The sequence below is a fragment of the Neovison vison genome, chromosome 3 (assembly GCF_020171115.1).
Source record: "Neovison vison isolate M4711 chromosome 3, ASM_NN_V1, whole genome shotgun sequence".
NCBI classification, from domain to species: Eukaryota; Metazoa; Chordata; class Mammalia; order Carnivora; family Mustelidae; genus Neogale; species Neogale vison.
Genome location: NC_058093.1, coordinates 1,674,075 through 1,698,718, shown reverse-complemented (window position 1 = coordinate 1,698,718; position 24,644 = coordinate 1,674,075). Strand labels below are relative to the sequence as shown.

The following is a 24,644-nucleotide window of genomic DNA, read 5'->3' as shown; positions in this document are numbered from 1 at the left end:
TATTCTTTCCTGCTTTGTCAAAGATTAGCTGAAAACATAATTGTCACCTCAGTTCTAGGTTTTCTATTCTTTTCCATTAATCTGTCTATTATAGACAGTTCTGTGCTGTTATAATCACTATAGCTTTGTGATAGGACTTGAAGTTCAGAATTCGTGGTATCTCCAGTTTTGCTTTTCTTTTTCAAAGTTGCTTTGGCTATTCAGGGTCTCTTGTAATTCCAAACAAATTTTAAGACTGTTGGAAAATTCTAGTTCTGTGAAAAATGCTGTTGGTATTTTTAATAATAACTTAGAAAAGTAAAGATTTACCCACATGGTTGCTTAGCTTGTTCTTTCCTCATGTTCCAAGGTTCCTTTTTTTATTGTTTCCTTTCTGTTTAGAGAACTTACTTTAGCCATTCATTTGGGATAGGTCAAATTATCTTAGTTTTCTCTCATCTGATAATTTTTCAATTTCTCCTTAATTCCTGAAGTATGTATTTTTCCTGGATATAGGATTCTGGACAGTTCTCCCCCCCCATCCCAACACTCAAAATTATTGTGCTATTTTCTTCTTGCCTTCATGGTTTCTAATGAGAAATAAACTGTATTTAAGATTAATTTTCTGCTATAGGACTTGATTATGTCCTGTGTCTTCAAGATTTTTCTTTGTCTTTAGTTTTCAGAAGTTTAACTGTGATACATCTTGGCATGGAATTGTTTGGGTTTATCCTGTTTGGAGTCCACTCAATTCTTGAATCTATAGGTTTATGCTTTATATCAAAATTGGGAACTTTGTAGCTATTATTTCTTCAAGTGCTTCTTCAAGGCTGTCTTCTTTTTCTTCTTTTTTTCCAAGACTCTGATGACACATAAATGTCACCCATATTGTTACAGATTAAGAGATCTCTGAAGTCCCGTTTTCTTTTTATATTATGTGTGTGTGTGTGTGTGTGTGTGCATGCATATGCCTATTATCTCTGCATTGCTTAAATTGGACATTTTATAATCTCTCCTTTTTCCAGGTCACTAATTCTTTCCTCTGTCCTCTCCATTCTACCACTGAGCCCAGAAACTGAGTTTTTCAGTTGGTTATTGTAGTTTTTCAGTTCTAATACTCCTATTGTTTTTTTTTTCTTGCTTAGATTTTCTATTTCTTTGATAAAATTCTGTACTTTTTAATGTGTCTCAAGAGTGCTTGTAATTATCTATTTAAAACATTTTATGATGGTTGCTTAAAAATCTTCAGTAATTCTAATATCTCATCTCAGTGTTGGAATTTACTGGTAATCTTTTTTTCATTTAGTTTAACATATTCCTATTTCTTGATATGATGAGTGACTTTTAACTAAGTTTTGGGTATTTTTGATATTATAAGACTTTAGAAATTATTTAAGCTTTGCATTTTAGTGGCTTACTCAGACACCATTCCAGTAGGAGAATGGGAACGGAGATCACTACCTCATTACCACCTGGTTGGGTAGAGGTTCAGCTTCTGCATTTGGCTTCTCTACATTACTTCTTGGCAGTACTGGATACTCTAGTTCCCCAGGTGATCCTCACTGTCACCATGGAGGGAGGGAGCTCACAAATACAACATGAAACTATTTACAACGTAGTGAATTTCAGTCTTATGACATACTATGATTGGTTTTTATCTATCTTTCAAACATTCAACAACTTCAGGAAGTACTAAAAAAGATACAATGAGTAGATAAGACGAAGGCCCCAATAAGAGTGGATGGGCTCTGGAACCAGTCACAATTATAAAAATAATACAGCATGATGGAAACCAACGTTACAATGGTAATCTAAGATCTTACATTTTAATCCTGACTCTGTTACTACCCAGCTTTGTAAACTGCTAAACTCACTCAACTTCTCTGGCCTTGGTTTTATAAAGAGGAAAGAGTTTTGCCAATTGGGCCATTATTTATTTTCCTGTTTTAATCTTCCATGATTAGCTAGTTAAAATGAGAATTAAAGAGGATGGCATGTCAAAAGTTCAACATACATATCAAATCAATTTTGTAAATATAGTCATTATTATAATTAGAGCAAATAAAACCTTGAGGTAAAATGATACAATGAAATTTTGAGGAAACATAGCCTCTTTGAGCTCACAAAAGTCATGCACTCTTAGAGCTGAAGAAGTAACTTGGACCTCTTTTCAAAGCCCAGAATTCCATCTACCTGTAGCAGAATCACTTGGTGAACTTGCTAAATACAGATTTCCTGAGATCAAGTCTCAATCAATATGAACTTATTTTTTGAAGTGAAAACCAAAGAGCCCTCTTTATGAATATTAGATACACTAATTGTTATGAGCCACTGCTTTAGGCTCCAAGAAATTATCTTCAACACTCAAGAAAAAATAGTTAGTATGTTATATCCAAAGAGAACAATGGGTCAAGGAATTTAAATTCTTGAAATCAAATATAAACAATTATGATTAGGGTGAAACAGAGTTTATACTTTTGAAATAATGTAACTATGCAGTTACTCTGGCAAGCTTATGTTTTAAATAATCCAATAAATTTGGATGGAGATCAAATAAAAACACGTGACACACAACTGTAAGAAGGCTAACATTTATAATGAATTCAAATTATGAGTATTTCAAAGGACCCCAAGGCCATTTATTTCTATGTGTAAAGCAAGAAAGAAGGACAACTGAGTTTACTGCCTGGGATAAGTGGTAAAAGGTTATTATATCTTACACATAGAAGATATTCAACAAATATCAACTTTCATCCTCTCAACCACAGAGAGAAAAACATCTGCAAATGATCATGGTAAAGAAACACTTGGAATATCTAATATAACCCACTCATTCAATACGATAAATTTCAAAAACAACTTGAACTTTATAGAAAATGCCTTATGGGGGCACCTGGGTGGCACCTGGGTCAGTAAAGCCTCTGCCTTCGGCTCAGGTCATGATTCCAGGGTCCTGGGATCAAGCCCTGCATCCAGGCTTTCTGCTCAGTGGGGAGTCGGCTTCCCCTTCTCCTTCTGCCCCTCCCCCACTCCTGCTCTCTTGTTCACTCACTCTCTCTCAAATAAATAAAACCCTCAAAACAATAAGCAAACAAAAAAATGCCTTACTGAGCCTATAAAATTGTCATATGGGTGAGCATATTTTTCTGATGAGATGTTTCATAATCATCAAAACCTCAAAAAAGTACTATGATGCCAAGAGCTTAGCACATTAGTTTGCATTTTTAGAGCATTATAGCTTAAAAGATACATATAATAACTTACTCTACGCTTTGTAACTTTTTCTATAAGGAAAAATTCATTGAGTATCTTTTGTCCACTGAATGCAGGAGCTGCATGGACAAATAAAAAGGTATTTGCTTTCAAGAAGCTCACATACTGGGGCGCCTGGCTGGCTCAGTCAGTGAAGTGCCCAACTCTTGGTTTGAGGTCAGGTCAGGATCTCAGAGTGGCGAGATGAAGCCCCGTGTCAGTCTCCACGCTTCCTGCAGTCTCTTCTCTCCCTCTCCTTCTCTTTCTGCTCCCTCCCACTCCCACCCCCAGCTCATGCCCTCTCTCTCTCTAAAATAAATAAATAAATCTTTATCTTTAAAAAAAAAGAAGCAGCTCACATACTGGAACCAGAGGAACAAATCACGTGGGAATGATAATAACATTAATTCTTTGCTATTTTTGACAGCAGAAAAATAAGAAAATAAGTGAATGAAGTTCCTTCACCAGTCTAAGCCGGTGATGTTGCCGAGGTTAGATGCTCTTCCTTCATTAAGTCATTAATGGCTGCATGTGTGTTTGGAATTTGTATCTTATGTTTTATATAGGATGTCAAACTAGATTATGATTCACATTAGCTTATGCTTATTATAATCAAGATGTGTGGTTTTCTGAAGATTCCAGATGATTAAAAGCACTATTACAGGACTTAACTTCAGAATTCCCTAAACGATCTTACTTGCTGAGAACCGGAGGTTACATCTGCTCACACACACGCATGCAGGCAACGTTCATGCACATACAATTCTGTTACCTTTCATTATATTAAGTTTTCTGAATAATGAAAATCAAGAACCAGCTTTTCAAAGTACTGGAGATTTTTTAAAGGAGCCACACAGATTTTACTTCCTGGAGTTTAAAATATTTATTTTTATCATACCCATCGCATTCTAGAAAAAAAGAAACACTCTGCTCACCATTACTCTTTGCATTACGTACCTACTGATAAGTCATAATTGAGATTAAAATTATAAATACATGATGATAAAGGAAATAAATGCATAACATAAGCAGGCATGACGTTCTAGGGACAGAAATTTGCATGCAAGCCTGCGCCCATGAACATGAGAATTCAGTTAGGGATGAAGCCCTGAAGCACTTTCTCAGGACAGGATGGATGTTAGTGTAGTTAAGTATTTGCAGACCTTATTCATTTCCAAATACTTCAGTAATGCCGGAAACAAGACAATTCCTGGCTTGTAAAACAGAACAAACCACCCTAAAACATCTGGCATACTTACACACTTTTCGCTGTCAAATACATAGCACAAATGTTTATTTGACTCAGAATCTTTGCATATGAAAGTGAATATCCTCTTGTCAGTTTTGTCATCTGCACAAAATGATATTCTATGAAGCTGGCAATTGTGTTGGACTTCCTGCAAACACAAACGGAGATAAACAGTTGAGATTTTTGCCCACTTTCTGAAATACCAGCTTGTGTTTGTAACATACAGCTCATGACTTTAAAAGTGAAACAATCATCTGTCAAAGTTCGGTTTCACATACACCCAAACTTAAACAAATACGTGCAGGAGACGGGCCTCCTGAGTCAGACTAAACTCCGGTGGATCTCAGCAGGACGTAGAGAAACACAAGCAGGATATGGAAGGGTCAGAGGTGCGTGCACTTTCTGATTGCAACCGTGAGAGACTACTTTAAACTCTGAAACTTCACTTAGAAGAACACCGAGGCCCCGAGAATTAAGATACTTCCACAAGATTACAGAATTAGCAGAACTCTTTTTTACCAGAACGTTTTCATTTTACCTTACTTCTCCTCACTAACATTACAGTTTAAAAGACCAATTCTTCTGCACATGATTTCCTATGAAACACCACCACTTCAACCTTAGTTTTCACATCAAATCGTATTTTACATGTCCTCATGAGGAAGGGCTACATATCAAGCATCTTAATTAATGAATCAACCCTACTAATCAGAAATATATATACGGTTTTATATTTTTCATATATGCACATACATATTTTATATATATATACATATATATAACAGACATATAATATATACATTCTAACATTGTCCAAGTTCAGGGTTTGATGAGATCTGATCTTTCACTCTGATTCCCATTACTGCTCATCAGACTGAACATGAGTAAATAAGATACAGAGATAGATGTTAAGAGAATCTGTTTATAGCACTGTATTTTTTCCCTGCATAATAACCAAATGGTAAGTCATTAAAGGCAAGCATGACAATTAGAATGAGGAAGCGCGCTATACGAATGTAACATTTCTGTCCTCACTGGATAGCTTGATGCATCCATTTCAACAGCAGGAAGGAACGATGCCAAACTTAACCGCAGCATCTGATGAGGACATCTTCTCTTTCTCGGGGTTAGTGCTAAGATGGACAATGGCCATATCTGTCTGAGACTGTCCTTCTATACTTTTTCTGATTAGCCAGTCCTTTTTTTTGCTGACATATTTTTTATTTTAGGGTTAATACTGTCAATCAAACAACACTGAGCCCCCCTGCAGCTTCCAAATACTGACAGCAGGCACACACCAGTTTGTAAACAGTATCATCATGTTAATGACAATATAGAGGAAATACCATGACTACGTAACATAGAAAAACGACTGATTTTTTTTTCTACTTGTAGAAGAAACTACAAGTAACATGAAAACGCACCATTCACATAGGCTGGCGGTAAAGCGTCCACAGGCCCTGTTCACTTACCGCCCAGTATGGTCACAGAAAGCCTTTGGTAATGCCAGTCGGGAATCATCTTAATTTTTGTTTAGATTGGCAGAGCTATCTTCCGACAAAAGAAGACTAGGAAGCTAAAACTTGTAATTTTATTATTTTTGTGAACTTTTTGTTCTTGTGATAAATCTTTGTGAATTTTAAATGTAGCCCTAGTTTTTGATGAGACCGGACAGACTTGGGAACACAGTCAAGCATAGTGAAAGCACAATTACACTTTAACACTGACCATATTTTATTGGAGTTGGAACAAAGAATAAGAAAATCCCCATTTCCCTTATACCACCTCTTTCCACCGCTGCATGATCTTTGTTTGAAGGATCAGCGAGAAAAGAAGAAAGGGAAAACACAGAGAGAGAGAGAGAGAGAGACTGGAACCAACCAAGATGGCTTTTCTTTTCTGTCTTCATTCAACCACATGGCATAGAAAAGTAGTCTATGTTCTATGAAGTCCATGTTAGATTAATAAAGAATTTTTAACTCCTACCTCATACATGTACATTTTAATATAAATAAATTTATTTAACAAGCATAATATTTTTTTCACTACAACTAAGTAAAATAATCCGAAGCAGGAAAAAAAAGGAAGACCTTGTTCTGATTCACGTAGGTCTCCCCAAACAGCACTTCCTAAACTCGTGTCTGAGAACAGGCTGTATCAGAGTTACATGGGGTGGTGCTGGGTTTGTTTTTTATGATATAGATGCGAAGTCTTTTTAGCAGATTCTGAACCTGAAAGTCCTGAGTGGATTCTAGCAACCAGGACTCCCAGGAATCTCCTTGGGGTCCTGATGCTCAGTGGAGCTGGTAAAACCTTTTTCAGGTTCTTTTCTTTTAGTGGATCCAAAATGCAGTATGTTCTGTGTGTGGATGAAAAGTTCAGATACTCTATGTTCATATGCAATATATGGCTAAAGAGTCAGTTGCTCTCTATTCAAATGCAATATTATTGAATTTATAAGACATTTCCAAGATTTTAAAACTCCAAGATTGCTTTGATTTGGTAGGGATGAAAAAAGATATTTTTTTTTCCCTATTAAAAACTTGGGAAAACGTATATGTTTTTAGGGAAAAATTCAATTGGGTCTCTTACTAATTAGCTATTAAGTCTAGGAAATTGAGACCTGGGGACAGGGAGGGAAGCTTTTGTGTCAATGATCTGAGTAAGGCAAAATCTAATGCTCAAAACTCAATAGGTTAATCATAGTGAGTTGAATCCCACTGCACTGATGTTTGATAAACGAGAGTTAGGATGGGGAGGAAGTTGCGTCTGACAGTCCAAGGTTGGAGAATAGAGTGATATGGTTGACAGCTGTCAATGCACAACTCACTCTTGCGGGGACTTGTCACGAGGACAGATCACCAGCTGATGACAGAGAGCTGCATTTGCATTCCCATGATCCACCTCTCTGTCTCTCTCTCACGCACGCACACACACCCCACATACTAGCATTGCTCATCTTGTAGAATTAGGTCTTTATATTTTATTGTCTTCCAGGGATCTGTCATTATTAACTGTCAAGTGTAAACACGAATGAAGTTCTTTATCTCTTTACTCCGCGTTTAGCCGTATTTCCATGTTCCCAACGGTAGCCTCTCACTGCGTCCTGACATGGCCTCTCCTCTGTTTGCACATCCCTGATATCTCTTTCTTTATCAGGACCCCACCAGTTCCAGGAGATGAAGGCCTCATTAAGACCGCATGTAACCATAATTACCTTAAAAGTTCTACCTCCAAGGAGTCACACTGGGGCTTAGGGCTTCAACATAGGTCTCTGGGGTAAAAACAATGAAATCCATAACAAATCCATATTAATGAATGTGAAGCCAGAATGGGTTATACTTAAATTTTTTTTCATTGGATTTTTAGGGGAAAAGGCTCTTAAATACAAGTTCACGATGTCTTATGGGGTGAATTATGCTCCCCCAAAATTCATACACGGAAGCCTTACAACCCATCCCATACCTCAGAATGTGACTGTATTTGAAGATAAGGTTTGAAAGGGGAGATTGCATTGAAGTGAGCTCATTAGGATGGTCCCTTGTCCAATGTGACTGGTGTCCTAATAAGAAAAGGAAACTGGACAGACACAGAGACACCAGGGGTGCGTGTGCACAGACGCCCGTGTGAAGAGGCGAGCAAGAGGGCAGCCGTCGGCCGGCCAAGGAGTGGGGCCTCAGAGGAAACGGACGACCACTGCCCTTGTTGTCTTAAGATCTCCTGCCTCCAGGACTGAGAAAATAAATTTCTGTTTCTTTGAGCAACCGTGTCTGTGGTACTATGATCACAGTGGCCGTAGCAAACTAATATGCACCAATTACGTCTACAGGTAATGAGAGGCAGTCCTGGACACTTCAACAAACAACACAGCTCGGTCCCCTCATACTCGGGGAACCACCCTTCCCCCATCTCCTCCGCAGCACACGAAGAACAACTGCTGAAAACAAGACCAAACACTATTAAATACACTTCTATCCCCAAACAGGCCACTTTGGAGGCAATCCCAAAAGTTGTTTTTCTCCTAAAAATTCTACAGGATCGTAAATTGTCATTAACTGAGAACTAGCCAGGTCCGGTTGGTAACCGATCTTACTTACTGAAACAGGAGCATAACTTCAATGAATGGAGGATTAGAGTGCTTCTGACACTCAAAAGGAACACTCACCTTGGTTTTCGGTTCCAGAATTTTTACCCCGTATATTGATATTTGCAGCTCAACTTTAGGGATTTTCTGGCCTTCGGATTTCTTGATATGTCTTGCAAACTACAAATGAAAAGTTATTCAGAAAACTCTAATTCTGTTTCCATGGAAAATGAACACAAAACATATATGTAATATGTATTTGGAGATTGCATTCAGTGCTAGACTTCTATTAAATAAATTATTACCCATAATAAAGTATTTTATAAACCCAAATAGCTTCAAAATATTTAGTCATCATAGTAATCTACCATTATTAGCATTAAATTCAGATATTCAGTAGCCTTTAGAAAAATTTTTAATACTTCTCTCATTATATTTAAACAATTATATTCATACTAAGTAGTTAAGAAAATGAAAACTGTGGCAAGATAAGCAAAGATCAATTTATTTCTCTGTGGATCTTTTGTTTTTAATACCTTTAGAGAACTTACAGTTCACCAGTACTGGATATACCATCTTCGCCATTTTTAGATGCTTACCTCATTTGGTACGTCATCCTACCCAATCAAATCAATGAATGCAAAGAGAAAGGTCACCGTATTTAAACTGAAGTTAAGAGCTGAAGTAATTATCCCTGCTAAAAGAACCAGACTCAGTCTAGCATTGTATCTTAAAAACCTAAACATTTTCCAATGCTTTCATAGTAATATTTATTGTAACTTCTTATTCAACTGGTAGGTGTATGCAAATGCTTGTTAGGTTTTGTTATAACATAAAAAAAGAGAATCTCGACATCCATGTACTTTGTAAATGGAGTTCCTGTCTCTCTCCTATCATTGCCAGATTCACTGGTGGAAAAATATTCCAAGAGCCCAGTTAAATATGAATGTTAAATGGTGACTTAAAAAAAAAAAAACATTTTTTAGAATACACATCTACACTCCGTACATGTGTGCACATATAATGCATACATGGTATTTAGTGTAAGTGTGTCCTATGCAATATCTGGGACACATACTTAACACTATGAATATTACTCATTGTTTATCTGAAGTTCGACGTTGACCGAGTGTCCTGATTTTGGCAATGCTGCTCTGTCCCTACTTTCCTTCTTTCTACCCTCCCCCACCTTTTTTTTTTTAAATGGGGGGGGGAACTGTGGAAAAAACCAGGATTTTCTACCCCTCTTCTAGGGCCTCAAAATGTTATTCCCTGCCTATAAAACATTTTTTCAGCATATGGATCATCTCATTTGACTCAAAATAGACTATATGTGAGGCAGGGTGGGGTTTCAGTCTTCTTTTGTGAGTTGTATTTGCATTGTGCATTTCTCTCTAACATAGGACAGATGAGACTACACATGGTATAGTTCCCTTCTAAAGCACAGAGTGGTTAAAAGCCCTTTTGTCTTTTCATGGCTCTGCACTGCCATGAGAGTGATGTAATTAATGCACACACGGATGCCTTCAAGTGTCTGCCGTGCTGTCCCGGGGAGGAGGAGAACCATTTGTTTCGTTTCACCCGGGGAGGTATAACTTTTTAGCGATCTGTCTGTCCTGTTCTATGAAGGCAGGCAGTGCTCATTTCGCATCCAGAAGTTTTACGGTCCGCACATGAACTGGACGAAATCATGCCAGAAAATTGTTGCATGTCTTCAAGAACCATGTTCTGTTTTCAGACCTTAAAAAATTATTCTAGTTCTCTCCCAAAGAAAGTAGATTCAGTTTGCTTATTTTCCCTTCTCAATCTCCTTCCTGTACCGGCATAATTAAAACAATTTGGGGTTTTCACGTAGGAAGGCTCACAAAATAAACCAGTGGCTTCCCCCCTCTGTGACGGCCTCCGAGTAGAGCCCCTCCCATGTCAGGCTGCAGCCCCAGGCTAAGAGGGCCTCCTGGACGCGGCTCTTTTCCAGAAACAAGACACTGAGGAGTGGCTCTTGCGGCCTTTTCCACATCTGAACACAACCTCTCCTGCGACCTTTCAGTTTCCCAAAGTCTATCGCAGAACAACCACAGACATGAAACCTCACTTAGGGACTCCCTTCTGCCAGGAGAAGAGAAGAAATCATGGAAGAAATGAAAAAAAAGGAAAAAGTGGGGGCTACAGGTAGAAAAGAAAAAAAAATAGGAGAGGAAGGAGGGAGGAAAAAGAAAACAAAAGAGTGAGATAAAGAAAAAGGAATAAAATATCCAACGTAAGGGCTTCTGAGATATTTTTCTTCGCTTCTTATCAAGATGAAGTAATTGTGCTCAAAAAAGATTGACAGGTCCCCCAGTCCAGCACCTTGGTCATAGAATGGGCTTGTAGCAGTCAGGCTGAGAATCTAGTTTCCCAGCTACCCACTAAATAACTCTTTTCTTTTGCACAACACATTTTCTACATTAAAAAAAAAAACAAACTTCCCAGTTTTACTTTCATGCGTATCAAGGCTTATGATGGTTATTGGCTTCAACGGCTGCACGTTGTTGAGAACAACGGTGCCTAAGGTTGTATTTGCTCAATCTGTAGGTTAAACAGAATATTCTCACTCCTGTCCATTTTTCTCCGAAATCGAAGATTACTGCATTAGGTTTGCATGCCCCCTCTATCTCAAAGCCTGACAGACCTCTTAACTGTGTTCCGCAATACTTCTAACTTACAGGCTGAAGACTGCTCGTCATTCTCACTTACATTATCTTCTCCTGTCTCCCTATTTGCTACTTGAATGTTAATGCCTGAGGAGCCTTCTGTGAATTTCTTTCCACGTTTGCTTCAGTGGATTTGTTCTTGGTAGTCTAGATAGAGATCTACCCATCAAAATTTGTATATAATAATCCAATAAAAAAATATTCAAAGGGGGTAAAGCCTAAGCATCTGGAGAATATCTGGATACAACAAACAAATACACAGAAACAATCCTTGACCACCATTAAAAGATGGGGAAAAATGAAGTATTTTCCTGGATATTCAGAGTTACTTAAGTATATGTCACTAGAAAGTAGAACAGCTACAGAAAATTTCTTACAGGGAGGAGGACCACTGTGTTTCAACAGCACAATCATGCAATTTCTATTTATTTCTCAAAGGACTTTAAAACAATGAAATCTAACTATATGGCTAAGGGAATATACATTATTAGGAAAGAAAACCAATGAATTTATTACTATGAGTCAAATATTCAGAGCTACTCTTCCTCTTTGTGGTTCTTATAAATTGTTAACTTAATTAAGGAAATTCCTAATAATCCTACAGGGAATCAGCTGTGTATGTATGTATGTATAAATTAAATTAAGCCCTAAACATTTTATTAGTTGAATAACTGGTTATGAAGAAAAAACAGTGCTATGATACATAGAGAGAGTGAGGTCGGAAAAACGACCAAGATCAGCAGAACTCAGCAGCAATTCCCAAAGCCTCCTTTGCTGAGGGAGCATCACGTAATTTTAATCTAGCTGTATGGGGTGTGGGATCTTGCCTCTAACACTGGCGTGGAGGAATGCTGGCCCCCTGCTTATCTCCCAGAGAAACTAAGAAGCTTTGGACATATATATATCAATATTCATGCACATGTAAACATCACAAGCAGACTGTTTATAAAATACATTCTGTCCTCTGACATTTGTCCTAGTTGTATTGATAAAAATAAATAAAACACTACTAAAAATGAAATTCATTACAATAATAATACTATGAAATATACAGAAGTTGAGAGGGTTTTTAAATTATTACATTTTGGAAAATTTGTTATTTTCTTAAATCTTGGGCTAAAACAGGATTAAGAATTAGAAATGGCTGACCATGACTGAAAAACAGAAAATATGTTGTTATGGCAAATATGAAATCTGAATGTAAAAATTTTAACACTTATATTGGGGCACCTGGTGGCTCAGTGGGTTAAAGCCTCTGTCTTCAGCTCAGATCATGGTCTCAGGTTTCTGGGATCAAGTCCCGCATTGGGCTCTCTGCTCAGCAGGGAGCCTGCTTCTCTCTCTCTCTCTCTCTCAGTCTGCCTCTCTGCCTACTTGTGATCTCTCTCTCCATCAAATAAATAAATAAAAATCTTTAAAAAAATTTTTAACACTTATAAAATTATTTAAGAAAAAATTTATAAAGTATAAATTCTCTGTTAAATGTTAAATGGTGACTTAAAAAAAAAAAAACATTTTTTAGAATACACATCTACACTCCGTACATGTGTGCACATATAATGCATACATGGTATTTAGTGTAAGTGTGTCCTATGCAATATCTGGGACACATACTTAACACTATGATGAACACTTAAACTGATAGAAAAACTATATGTAATAAAATCAAAATTTAAAAGTTTTTCTCAAAAAATAATCAGGCATCATTAAACATAGGAGCATAAAAAATACACTATTGAAAATATTCTAAGTATCCTGTCACCTTATATTAATCCTAAATATTAAAATTCTTATCAGAAACCAGTACCTAAAGGATTACAAAATTTTGAAAAATGAGCAAATACAAATAAAATATTAACTTATGTGACAAGTAAAATTAAATGCTGAACTGTAATGGATAAAAAGGCAGTCAGAATACATATATAAAATAAACAGAAAAATAAACAGGAAATTAAAGTGGGGGATGTGTACACAAAACAGTTAATGAGCTTTTTTTGTTTTTTTTTTTGGTAGAACCACAGCACCACCTTCTGGCCATTCCCTCATGACAACAGAATTAAAGAGGACCCAGAGTCTACATTTCTAAAATAAATGCAAATATTCTTGAAGGCTTTGAATTGTAGCTCGAACCTCTGACACCAAGACATATATAAAATAAAATTAGATAAAAAACATTGTTTCATTTATTTTAGTTTGTTTATGTATCATTACCCTTAAATACACTTTCCTGATCTATAAAATTTTTGCAATCAGCAGCATAAAGATTGCTTACTAGATAAACATTTATTCTGGAAGACAATGAAAAACAAAAATTATCAAGTGAACATGCATTTTTTAAAAATGATACTTCATACTAACTACAAATCACATTCTTTAATTAGTGGGAATACATTCCCAAATATAAAATGACATAGAACTGCAAAAAGTCTCCAGAAAATGTATGAAAAATAGCCACTGTTTAAAAGCATTTCATTTCAAATACCTCTGCATGCCACCTGGTCATAATGTAATTTAATCCTTTTGGTTTGGGATCTGAGTTGACTGAATAAAGAACCTCCTAAACATAAAGACACATTAAGTATAAATACCATTTTTCTTCTATAAAAAATTCTGATTGTAGTGAAGCTGGACTCATTGCTGAGTTTGCAATATTTTGAATATTTGAATATTTTTTGAATTTTTGAATTTATGAATATTTGAATATTTTGAAGAGAATATTATTCTAAATGTTCACAGTTCATAAATGTTCACAGTTCAAAAACTATGAGTCTTTCTAATCTTCTGTTAGTACTTAAAAGCACTGATCAAACAAGGCCAAGTCTGAATTATTACCTAATGAGCAATGGAAAGAAATGACTGCCCAGTTCACTTTTTTCCCAAATGGGAAAGATATCATTTTGGAAACTTTCAGCATATTTACTTGGAAGCAGTAGTAAATGATTTACATGTAAAGTGCAAAGATAAACTTATTATCCATTTTACTTTCTTCCCCCAGAATACGCATCAGCCCATTCCACCTGATAAGACATTCTCAAGGCAGAAAGGCATGTTTTTCATGTCGAAGACTTTGCCAGTCAAGATCAAAGGCCTCTCCCTCTTGTAAAATAACTGGATAATCTCTAAACTAAAGAAAGTTAGAGCAGGTTTATTTCTGGGAAAAACCATGAGAATACAGCAAAAAACAGTGAATTATGTAAAAAAAGAAAAAACAAAAAAAGCAGTCGTTTGTGAGATTTTCTTAATGAGATAAAGATGAGAATTCTATTGAAGGAATTTTTCACATCTTCATATCTCAGTGAGAACAGGGTCTTCTGGAATGGGGCGCACTTGGAAAAATGTGCTAAGATATGTGGCATGTTACAGAGAATTTTCTCAGGAAATGTGTTAATGAGCATGGATTCGCTTATTCAATGTCTCTTCTGCTCTCTTGGTCTCACCAGTCCCCACGTCTGCGCAGGGACACAGCCCCATCCTCTGGGATTTGGCACTGGGACATCTTTAGCCCATGGTGTCACAAAATTCTGCTTTGGAACCCACACTTCCCGCTAGTGGACGTGATCTCCTGTGAGAGCTGCTACGCCCTCACCAGCCTCTGAGTCAGGGCACGAGTCCCCCTTGTCCAAGCAAGTAAAGGCAAAGCTACTGAATGCCAACCCTGGGGAACACTGCCATTTTTCGTTGTTGTTGAACAGAAGAAATTATGGACAAATAGGAAGAATGTGCCACATTAAAAAAAAATCGTGGATTCATATTTATTATTAAATGTGTTTCCCTGATCTGGTTGATATTTATTAACTTTTAATAGGACAAAGCTAGTATCTGCCACAAAGCTATTCACACTTTGAATATGCATCAACCTACTGATGACTTAAGACAGGATAAACACACAAGACTTCCATCTGGAGGTCCTCCCCTACCTTGAGTTTTCTGACAGCATCTCTCACAACTTCTGTTCCTTTAGGCTGCTCCACTTCTGTACTGCCAAGAAACTGAGAATGGACATTTGTCAGATGCAGGCTTCACCACGTCGTGTATCACTGGATCACTTTGAACAGTAACATGGCGTAACCGCACACGCATGGGGGGGCACCTGGGTCGCTCAGTCAGTTCAGCATCTACCTTCGGCTGGGGTCATGATCCCAGGGTCCTGGGATGGAGCCCCACGTCGGGTTCAATGCTCAGCAAGGAGTCTGCTTCTGCCTCTCCCTCTGCCCCTAACCACCCCCTCATGCTCTCTCTCTCCCTCAAATAAATAAAATCTCTAAAATGAGAACAACGACAACAGTATACACATGCAATGATAATGATCCAAACCCAAATCCTACGTAAGCAGGAGATTTATTAATTTGTTACTTTATATTATAGGAAAATGTAAATATACTACTTAACCACATAAAATTCCTATCATCCAAAGACTTCTTAAAAACCTATTTTTCCTAAATATTTTATTTATATATAAATAAATAACAATAAAATAAATAAATAAATTTTATTTATATATAAATAAATGACAGGCGAGCCCGTCACTGGAGCCCACTCCCCGCTGCCTCCGTCACCTCTGGTGCCCACTGGGGTCCTGGACGCACCTGGGTTATCTACTCAAGCTCTCCACTTTGCACTCAATTACGTATTTAACAGAGAAATCCCTTCCTTCTCCTATGCTTTATTCCCACCTAAAAAGGTGGGAATAAATATTCTACAAAATATTTCTATATATATAACAGCAAATAATCATCAAATACAGTAAGTGTGTATAATTTCCCAGACTTTCTTGTCACACGGTGCCAATATTAACACCAATATGAGTTATGAATTCATCAATTCTTATATACATATGTGCGAGTGTGTGTGTATACGCTTTACATCAAATAAGTAAGTAGAATCTTATGTTAACTCACAGAATGGAAGGAAACAAAATTGTAATGTCAGAGTATCTTTTTACAACACACTTTTTTCCTTCCTTCATTCCTGGAAAAATAACAACAAAAACAACTGAAGAAATGAGAGTTGTGGTTTTTCAGAATGGGCTCTCTATATTATCCATGTAAGAATTCCCTGGTGGAACAGGTGAAAATAAAACAACGCAGATGCCCTGGTCTAAAAAATCAACATCTTTTAAGGTAGGGTTAAGGCAATTACATTTCTAAAAACATCACAGATGATTCCTTGTGCGGAAGTCTGAGAAACAGAGGGAGGAAACAGTACCAGGTCAGGGGACAGCAGGGGCGGTGGGGTGGGGGGGCACACACAAAAGCTGATGTGGAGACACAGGCACTAACCGCTGGACCACGTTCTTGGGAGCTCACGGAGGAGAAAGGGAGGCTCAGAAGCGTTAGAGCAGAAATGTTTCAGTTCGGATTCTGTAAGCTGCAACAGCTCCTTTTTCTTAGGTGCTCAAACCATCCCTAACTGCTACGACCGTCTACCTACGGGATCGTCAGGTACGTTGTCTGCCCAGGCGTGACCTCAAGTTGGCCAACCAGGCCTTTGAAAAAGACCAAAATAAGGGGAGAAATTCTCAGCTTAAAGGGAATTGAAAATCTGCTTCTGAGATGCGGGGCACAGTCAAGTCTATTCTTGACAGCAACGGACCCGTCACACCGATTCTGCTTCGGATCAGTGCATTCAGCCTCGGCTGCATGAGAAAAACCTCAAGGGGGCTTTCAGCAGACCAGTGCCCACGAGTCTGATTTAACTGGTCTGGGGCAGAGCCAGAGCATCTGTGCATTTTAAAGCTCCCCAGGTGACTTTAATGTGTCACCAGGTTTGAAAAGCACCGTTTTAGATCCCCAGAAGGGATAAAGGGTTCAAGCGACAGGAGGAAACTTAACGTAATTGGGGCTTCCTGGTTCTGAGTTAATCCGTGGGATAAACTCTTGCTCTCCCCGTCTCTGAACTCATCACACACGGAGAGATTCTCCATCAGTGAGTGGTCTGGGGTTGGCAAACACAGGGAAACAAAGGCAGACTCCTTGTTGGTAAGTGACTCTGACTCTCGACCTAGAAGGAAGTGTGTAATGTGTCAAGAACAGACTGTAAGAGTTACTGGAAATATTTATGGAAGAATATTCATTCTTCGGCAGAAATGCCATGAGTCATAAGTATTGTATGTGAATAGACCCCCATGGGAAAATTACAGAAGAACTCCAAGTACATTCTAAATGAATTACCCTCTTGCAGGGCTCCAGGAATCTTTTAATACGTATATATTTTTTTCACACTGGCTTTAATTAAATCACCCAAAGAACGAAACACAGAAGCCTTGAATGATGGTAGGAATTAAACGGTGCAGACCTCTAATACACAGCCTGCCAATCAACCCAGTTTTCCTATGCAGTGTTAGATAGCCTACATGGAAATGATTTTAAAAGCAAAAAGTACATCATTCTTTATAATATTTCCTGTACTTTTTAAATTATAAGAGTCATCATGCTACGTACTCACGTTAAATAAATCATACTTATATGCCATCTGTATGTCTATGAAAAATATTTATGTAACTCTTAAATACGACGCAGCCAGCATAAACTCTAGATTTACAATCTGAAGATGTTAGAAAAGGCACTTCATCTCTGACGTACTGGACTTTGAGAAATCAGGATGGCGATATTGCTCTTCTCGTCTTATAAAATTGTTCTGAAGATCAGTTACCATGAGCTTCTAGCACAACTCTGGAAAGTGCTTTATCATCATGAGGACCCCATTTCTTCATCTAAGGCTGTATGGACTAGGATGGACACTGTTAGCACCCGCTCCACAGTCCTCTGAGGCCCCTTTCTCGCCGCGGGCCGTCCTCTAGCCTCCACGCACTTGGCTGTAAGAGCTCCCACTCCAGGGCACCTGGGTGGCTCAGTCCTTAACCATCTGCCTTCAGCTCAGGTCATGATCCCAGCCAGGGTCCTGGAATCCAGCCCCACATTTGGCTCCCTGCTCAGTGGGGAGTCTGCCTGTCCCTCTCCTTTGTCCCTTCCCTCACTCTCTCAAATCAGTAACTAAAATCTTAACACAACAAAAACAAAACAAAACAAACCCTCACACTCCAGACTTTCAGAGGATTCCCTTTGGGTAATGAGCCACCGGCCAATACTGAGCTAGAAATGCCTGAGAGGTTTTTGCTTCCCGCCCCCTCCAATCACCCTATCTTTTTAGCCAATGACTAGTATGAAGTCCAAAGGCCCAGCTCCTCTGCGTAGACACAGAGTAAACTCTATGATGTATTAATACTATGCCCAGGTGCCCTCAGAATCAGACAGAGGCTGGGCATTGACTTGATGCTGTTCTCATCCTGGAGTTCTCGTGGGTCCGGCCCTCCCACACTTGCTGGGTGCTCCCAGGAGCAGTCCCTTACTAAATCACCAGCCCCGGAATCTTTGTCTCAGGATCTTTCTCCCACAGTAGGAGAAACTGACCAAAGACACTATTAAACACTTGACTGCTTACATTTGGAAATACAGTCCAGCATACAAAGTCAGAAGCAGCAAACGCTCTTGCTGCAAGTGCTAACAGAAGGCTTGTATGCAAATCATCGTTTTCTTCTCTGCCTGGTGCCTGAAGGGTAACAGAACAAAAGAAACTCGGGGCGCCTGGGTGGCTCAGTGGGTTAAGCCACTGCCTTCGGCTCAGGTCATGATCTCAGAGTCCTGGGATCGAGTCCCGCATTGGGCTCTCTGCTCGGTGGGGAGCCTGCTTCTCTCTCTCTCTCTCTGCCTGCCTCTCCATCTACTTGTGATTTCTCTCTGTCAAATAAGTAAATAAAATCTTTAACGGAAAAAAAAAAAAGAAAAGAAACTCAATCAAACCACTGAATTGTTAACTAGGTGGAGAAAAAAAGGGCCATTGGAGCTCTGGAGGGCAAAATGCTCAGGTGGGCTGAGAACAGAGCTTCTCACAGAAACAAAGAAACTCAGCCAAAGTCCACACAGGGAATTTGCAGGCCTCTGGGCCCCTTTCCCATCCTGTCTCCCATCCTAGTCTTATAAGCTTCCAGGTGGGAGAATTCCTCCCTAGGGAGTGTGGCCCCAGGGGAAAAAAGAGAAAATCTTGCTGAAGGTTGGTGTCTCCGCAGGAAGCAGATGGCCCATCTGATTGCTCCCCAGGAACACACGCCCTGCCCAGGTACAGGGAACTGCCGGTCAGCCTTCAGGGCCTGAGCCTTCAATATCAAAGCACCGAAGTCTGTGTCCCTATCTGCAGTACCTGCGGAAAACCACGGACGTGAAAGCCAGGAGAAAAACAAAGAAACAGGAACAAATCTGGGAGGAAGCAGGGACAAAAAAGAGAGGACTAAAAATCTGAAGGCCAATAAACATATTGCCTCCAGCACAAAAACAGGACAGCAGGGATCAGGGGCAGAAGGGCCAAGTGTGAGTGTGAGTGTGCCATCGCACCGTGAGTCGTACCATTTCAAAGACCTTGGGAGGAGACCTCACCAGTGAGTTGAAGTGCAAATGGATCAAAAACACAATGATCCAGCCAGATATCTGGGAGAAGGCAGGCCAGCCCAAGAGAACAGAAAGCGTAAAAGCCAGATATCTTATTTTATTTTTTAAGAGATTTTATTTATTTATTTGAGAGGAGAGAAGGAGTGGGCACACACATGAGCAGGGAGAAAAGTGTAAGGAGAGAGACAGACTCCAGGATGAGCGCAGAGCCTGACTCAGGGCTCCACCCCGCGACCCTGAGACCATGACCTGAGCCTAAACCAACAGGTGGACGCCTAACCACTGAGCCATCCACGTGCCCCAAAAGGCCAGATATTTTTAAAGAAGATTTTTAAAAATAGAACTATTAGCGAATTGGCTTAGGAATGTTTTTCCTTGGAAAAGTAGTATCAACATGACCTGAGAAGTTGTTATAAATGTAAGGGCCTATTCAGCCAGAGCAGCCCCACCCCAGTTGAACTGCCATTTTGTTGTTCATACAGTAAAACTTAAATTGACCCTGCCTTACTTAAAAGCAGTCTGGAAACCAGTCCTAGGTAGCAAAGCCCAAATACAAGGGTGAGTCAGGTCAAGTGCAGATAACTGCCCAAATACAAGGGTGGGTCAGGCCAGGTGGAGACATTCAATCAGTGGGGGCGCATACTGTCTCCTAGCTACCAAGGAGTATGGGCCCCGCCCTTAGGGTGCCTTTTGGGCGCCCATTCTGACTAAGGTGATAGGCTAGTTCAAATAGCTACTATGGGGTGAATTGTAGTTCAACTGGCCACCCGTGTGTGACCAGGCTCAACCACATGGCCTTTGCTCTAAAAGTTAGTCTGTGAGGCAGGGAGGGGCCACGCTCTGTAAGAGGCGTGGCCCGGGCTGGTGGGTTTGATGCTCCATGCTTGGCGCAAAATAAAGCTTTGCTTGACCTTCGCTTTGTATCAGTCTCGCTCCTTTAATCACAGACCCATTACTGGGGGACCCAACATTGGGGACCCAACAATAAATGCAAAATCTATGGAATTAGAAACTGTGGAGATGAGTCCAGCAATCCGCTATCTCCTCCTCCATTCTGATGCTTCGATGTGAACACCACTATTCTAGGAGACCCCAAATCAAACCAGATGGTTTTAGAAATCGAGAACAGGAAAACCTGAAGGAAAAAAAAATTGTCTAACACTTTCCCAGAAACAAAGGTATGAATTTCCAAATTAGGACTCAAGATTACATTTTAGTGAGTGAAAACACAAGCACAGTGCACTATGCTCACCATCGATACACTAGAAATAGAGAGAAGATCATAAAAGATCCCAGAGGGACACAACAGTAACAAAAAATCCTCCAGGATCAGGAATGTGATTGACGCTGAGACTTCACGTCATCAATAATCGAAGAAAAATAACTTCAAATTCTGAGTAAAAATTGATTTAGAGCCAAGTTTGCAGGTTCTGAGAGAGAGATAAATACAGTAAACTATGGAAGGAACCAAAAACTTTCTCTCCCAAGCCCCAGTTCTCAGTAAGAAAGGAAGGAAGTAAAATAAAACAAAGGAAGAAATGGAACCCAGGACACGAGGGTGAGGGGACAGGAGGTGTTGATAAGGGCCACATGTATCACAAATCAAGGCACAGCCATGTAGCCGGTCACCAGAAGAAAATAATGAGAGGAACACAGAAGAATTCAAAGTGGCCGCTAGAGTGAGTGCGGCCTGGGAGAGCTGGGGAACATTTTACGTAACTTTGGACAAACACTCGACTGTTTAAAGTGGACACAGATAACTTTGATGAAATAAAAATTAAATTAAGCACCTAAATGTTAATTTAATGTTCCACATACTCATTTATTCCTCTAAAAAATACAGCTGAGTGTTAACTAGATGCTGGGAATAAAAGAGGGGAAAACCGTGCCTGTTCTCATCAAGTTTACATCCCAGGAAATGTGTGTGTGTGTGTGTGTGTGTGTTTGATTTGTGTCTATCTAATTTGTTTATGTCTAGATCACAGACAGATTTACAGTATGTTTTAGATGACATAAGTAAAGATAACACAAATAACGAAAGACAGCCCCGACACAGAGACAGAAGTACTAAGACTGAGTGATCAGGAAAGTCCTCTCTAAAAAGTGACATTTTAACAAAGACATGAACGAAGGATGAAATGAAGCATGCGCTCACATATGCTGAATTCAAGTGTCTCTGATGTGTCAGCTGAAGCAGCCCACTCGGTAGGGGGTACACACGGAGCCTGGGGAAGCCGGGCTCTGGGGAGAAGGTGTGAACCAGGTCGGCTCAGGCACTGAGGTGTCACAGAAACTGGGAAATTGGGCTGAGTTCCGGAATCACGGAGCCGCTGCTGTGGTTCGGAGGGAGGTTAAAGAGAAAAATGCTGCCAATGGGAAGACGATGAGCGTTCAGGGAAATGCCAGAGGAAGTCAGGAAATTCTGAGCATTGGTATTATTAATTAGGGTTGTCAGATTAGCAAATACAATTGTAGATACTGATGTTGTGGGAATATGGTACAGTCACTCTGGGCAATCATTTGGTATCACATGTCATAGGATAAAACAGCTGCACTTTGGGCTACTTATCCCAAAGACATGAAAATTTATGTTGATGTAAATACTTTGTGCATGGCTCTTCACAGTAGATCTATTTGTGATAGCCAAACACTGCAACAACCCAAATGTCCTTCAGCAACTTAACAGTTAAATGGTGATCCATTCATACCCTGGAGTACCGCTCTGCAGGAAAAACCAGGTAATTGTTGATACACAGAACAACTTGCTAGATCGCAAGGGAATTATGCTAAATGGAAAAAAAAAAATAAATCTCAAAAAGTTTTTTGTTAGGTATTCACCTAAGTGAAAAACACAGGAATTTTTTTTAACATTCTCTTAAAAAATGAGGCATTGACATGTTTAACATTTTAAACTGAGTAAAAATAATTGCTTTTATGATTTAGCAACTTTATGTCTTAGCTCCTCCATGTGGCAGAAAAAAAACAAGGTCAAGAAGAGAATATAATGTATCAGACTGTTTCTGTTTATACATGTAAGATTCCGAGTGTCATTTTTCAGTGTGGCAAAGAGCAAAGAGAAAGGTTATGTGTTCTGTGGCAAGTGGTAATGGTTAGTGGTATTTTTTTCTCAATTTAAATATTTAAAATCTCATTAATTATTTTTCTTCATAGTCACAAACATGCAACATTCATTTCAGTACTTTTTTTTATGATCAGGAATTAGACCTTACCTAAGTACAGGGATCTGTCTTTCACAATTATATGCTTGTGCTTCAAAATGCTACAACAAAATGTTTCCATTTTATTATGAATAAACACTGATATTTTAATAGTAATGCACATCTACTATTGGGGATTTAGAAACTACAGAAAAAGGTATCAATGAAAATAAGCATCAGCTTTTATCTCAAAACCAAGAGGTAGCTATTATTGAAAATATCTTTTAAATTCATGTTACAATAAAAATAATCAACTGATGACAATATTGGAAAAACTTATGAAAACAAAAACCTCTTAAATTACTATAAACAACTAGTCTATTTATAGGGCATTATGGTATGTATGTGCATATTTAAATTTTTACTAAAACTGAGTTGAGACTAAGACATTAAATATGACTCCCAAGCAGTATGGACAGATAAGAAAGACATAAAAAACAAAAGGGGCATTTGGAGTATGTTAGACTGTAGAGAGTCAGGCGGTCTAAGAATCTTCTGTGTATGCTTAGTCTATGTATTGAAAGGTATGCCAACACGGCAAGTATCTTCCACAAACTTCCACAAACAAAAGATACCTTTAAAAAATCCTCTATAAGTGCTTTGGCAAATACAAAGAAAATCTTTGATAGCAGAACGCTAATTACTGTATTCCCTTATAACTATGCCGCTCCCTGCTCAATGCCTTTGAGTACTCAGCAGATGTACCCCAGCAGGTGTTTTAGAGGCTACGGTCTGTTGAAATAAAAAACGAATATGTCGTCAAACTACATATAGACTTCTCAAATTAAAATGCTATTAAGACATTTCACATTTGGCTTAGTATTTTCCAAAACTTCCAACAATTTTTAATTAGGAGCACCTAGGTGGCTCAGTGGGTTAAAGCCTCTGCCTTCTGCTCGGGTCATGATCCCAGGGTCCTGGGATCGAGCCCCACATCGGGAGCTCTGCTCAGCAGGGAGCCTGCTTTCTCCCCTCTCTCTCTGCCTGCCTCTCTGCCTACTTGTGATCTCTGTCTGTCAAATAAATAAATAAAATCTTAAAAAAAATTTTTTTTAATTAATTAAAAGGATACAGACTTCTCTTTTCAAGTAATCTCAGGTAATGCCTGTATTCATTTCTTCTAGTTTACTCATTGGATGCCATCAGACCTCCAATAAACATTTTGCAAAAATGTGTGAAAGTTTGAGGATTCCATTTCCATTTTCAAGTGTTACTTGGGATCGGCCTTTTTCACGGGAAAAGCTACAGTTTAACGACTTGCTTCTTTGCCAGTAGAGGGCGGTGTCGCACATCTCATGAATCCATTTAGAACACACCCACACCGGCCCACCACCCCGGCCTCCCACCCTGCCCCCCAGCTCACTTGCTTCCTCAAATGTTCTTAAGATCCTCTATGATTAACGCAGGGTTTTTTAAAATGCCAGATAAAAAACAATTAAAATAATTAACTAAAGAGTTATAAGTCTAATTGCTATGAAATCTGACACTATTTAACATATGAAAAAGCTAAATTTATGATGGAAATGTATGAAATACAAGCTTTACTGATATCATATTCAAAATATGCCAATTTTATGAAGATATTCTTTATGCAATTATTTTAAAATATTAAGGAAAATAATTTCTACTTTTCACAACATAAAAGATTCATCTAATGTTAAGGTTAGTAAATAATTGGTAGATAATGACCAACAGATATTCTAAGTACAGGATAAAACAAATGGGGATGTC

General features: G+C 38.8%; 1 protein-coding gene across 10 annotated transcripts in view; it reads right to left on the bottom strand.

The window, feature by feature from the left end:
• GULP1 (GULP PTB domain containing engulfment adaptor 1) overlaps positions 1–24,644 on the bottom strand; it is a 256,891-nt gene that overhangs the window by 39,901 nt on the left and 192,346 nt on the right. For all 10 annotated transcript variants that reach the window (XM_044241127.1, XM_044241128.1, XM_044241125.1 and 7 more), the window contains 3 exons: positions 15,172–15,243; positions 8,646–8,744; positions 4,491–4,628 (listed from right to left, as the gene is read on the bottom strand). In XM_044241127.1, coding sequence (XP_044097062.1) covers positions 4,491–4,628; positions 8,646–8,744; positions 15,172–15,243 — 309 coding nt within the window. The remainder of the gene's footprint in view (positions 1–4,490; positions 4,629–8,645; positions 8,745–15,171; positions 15,244–24,644) is intronic.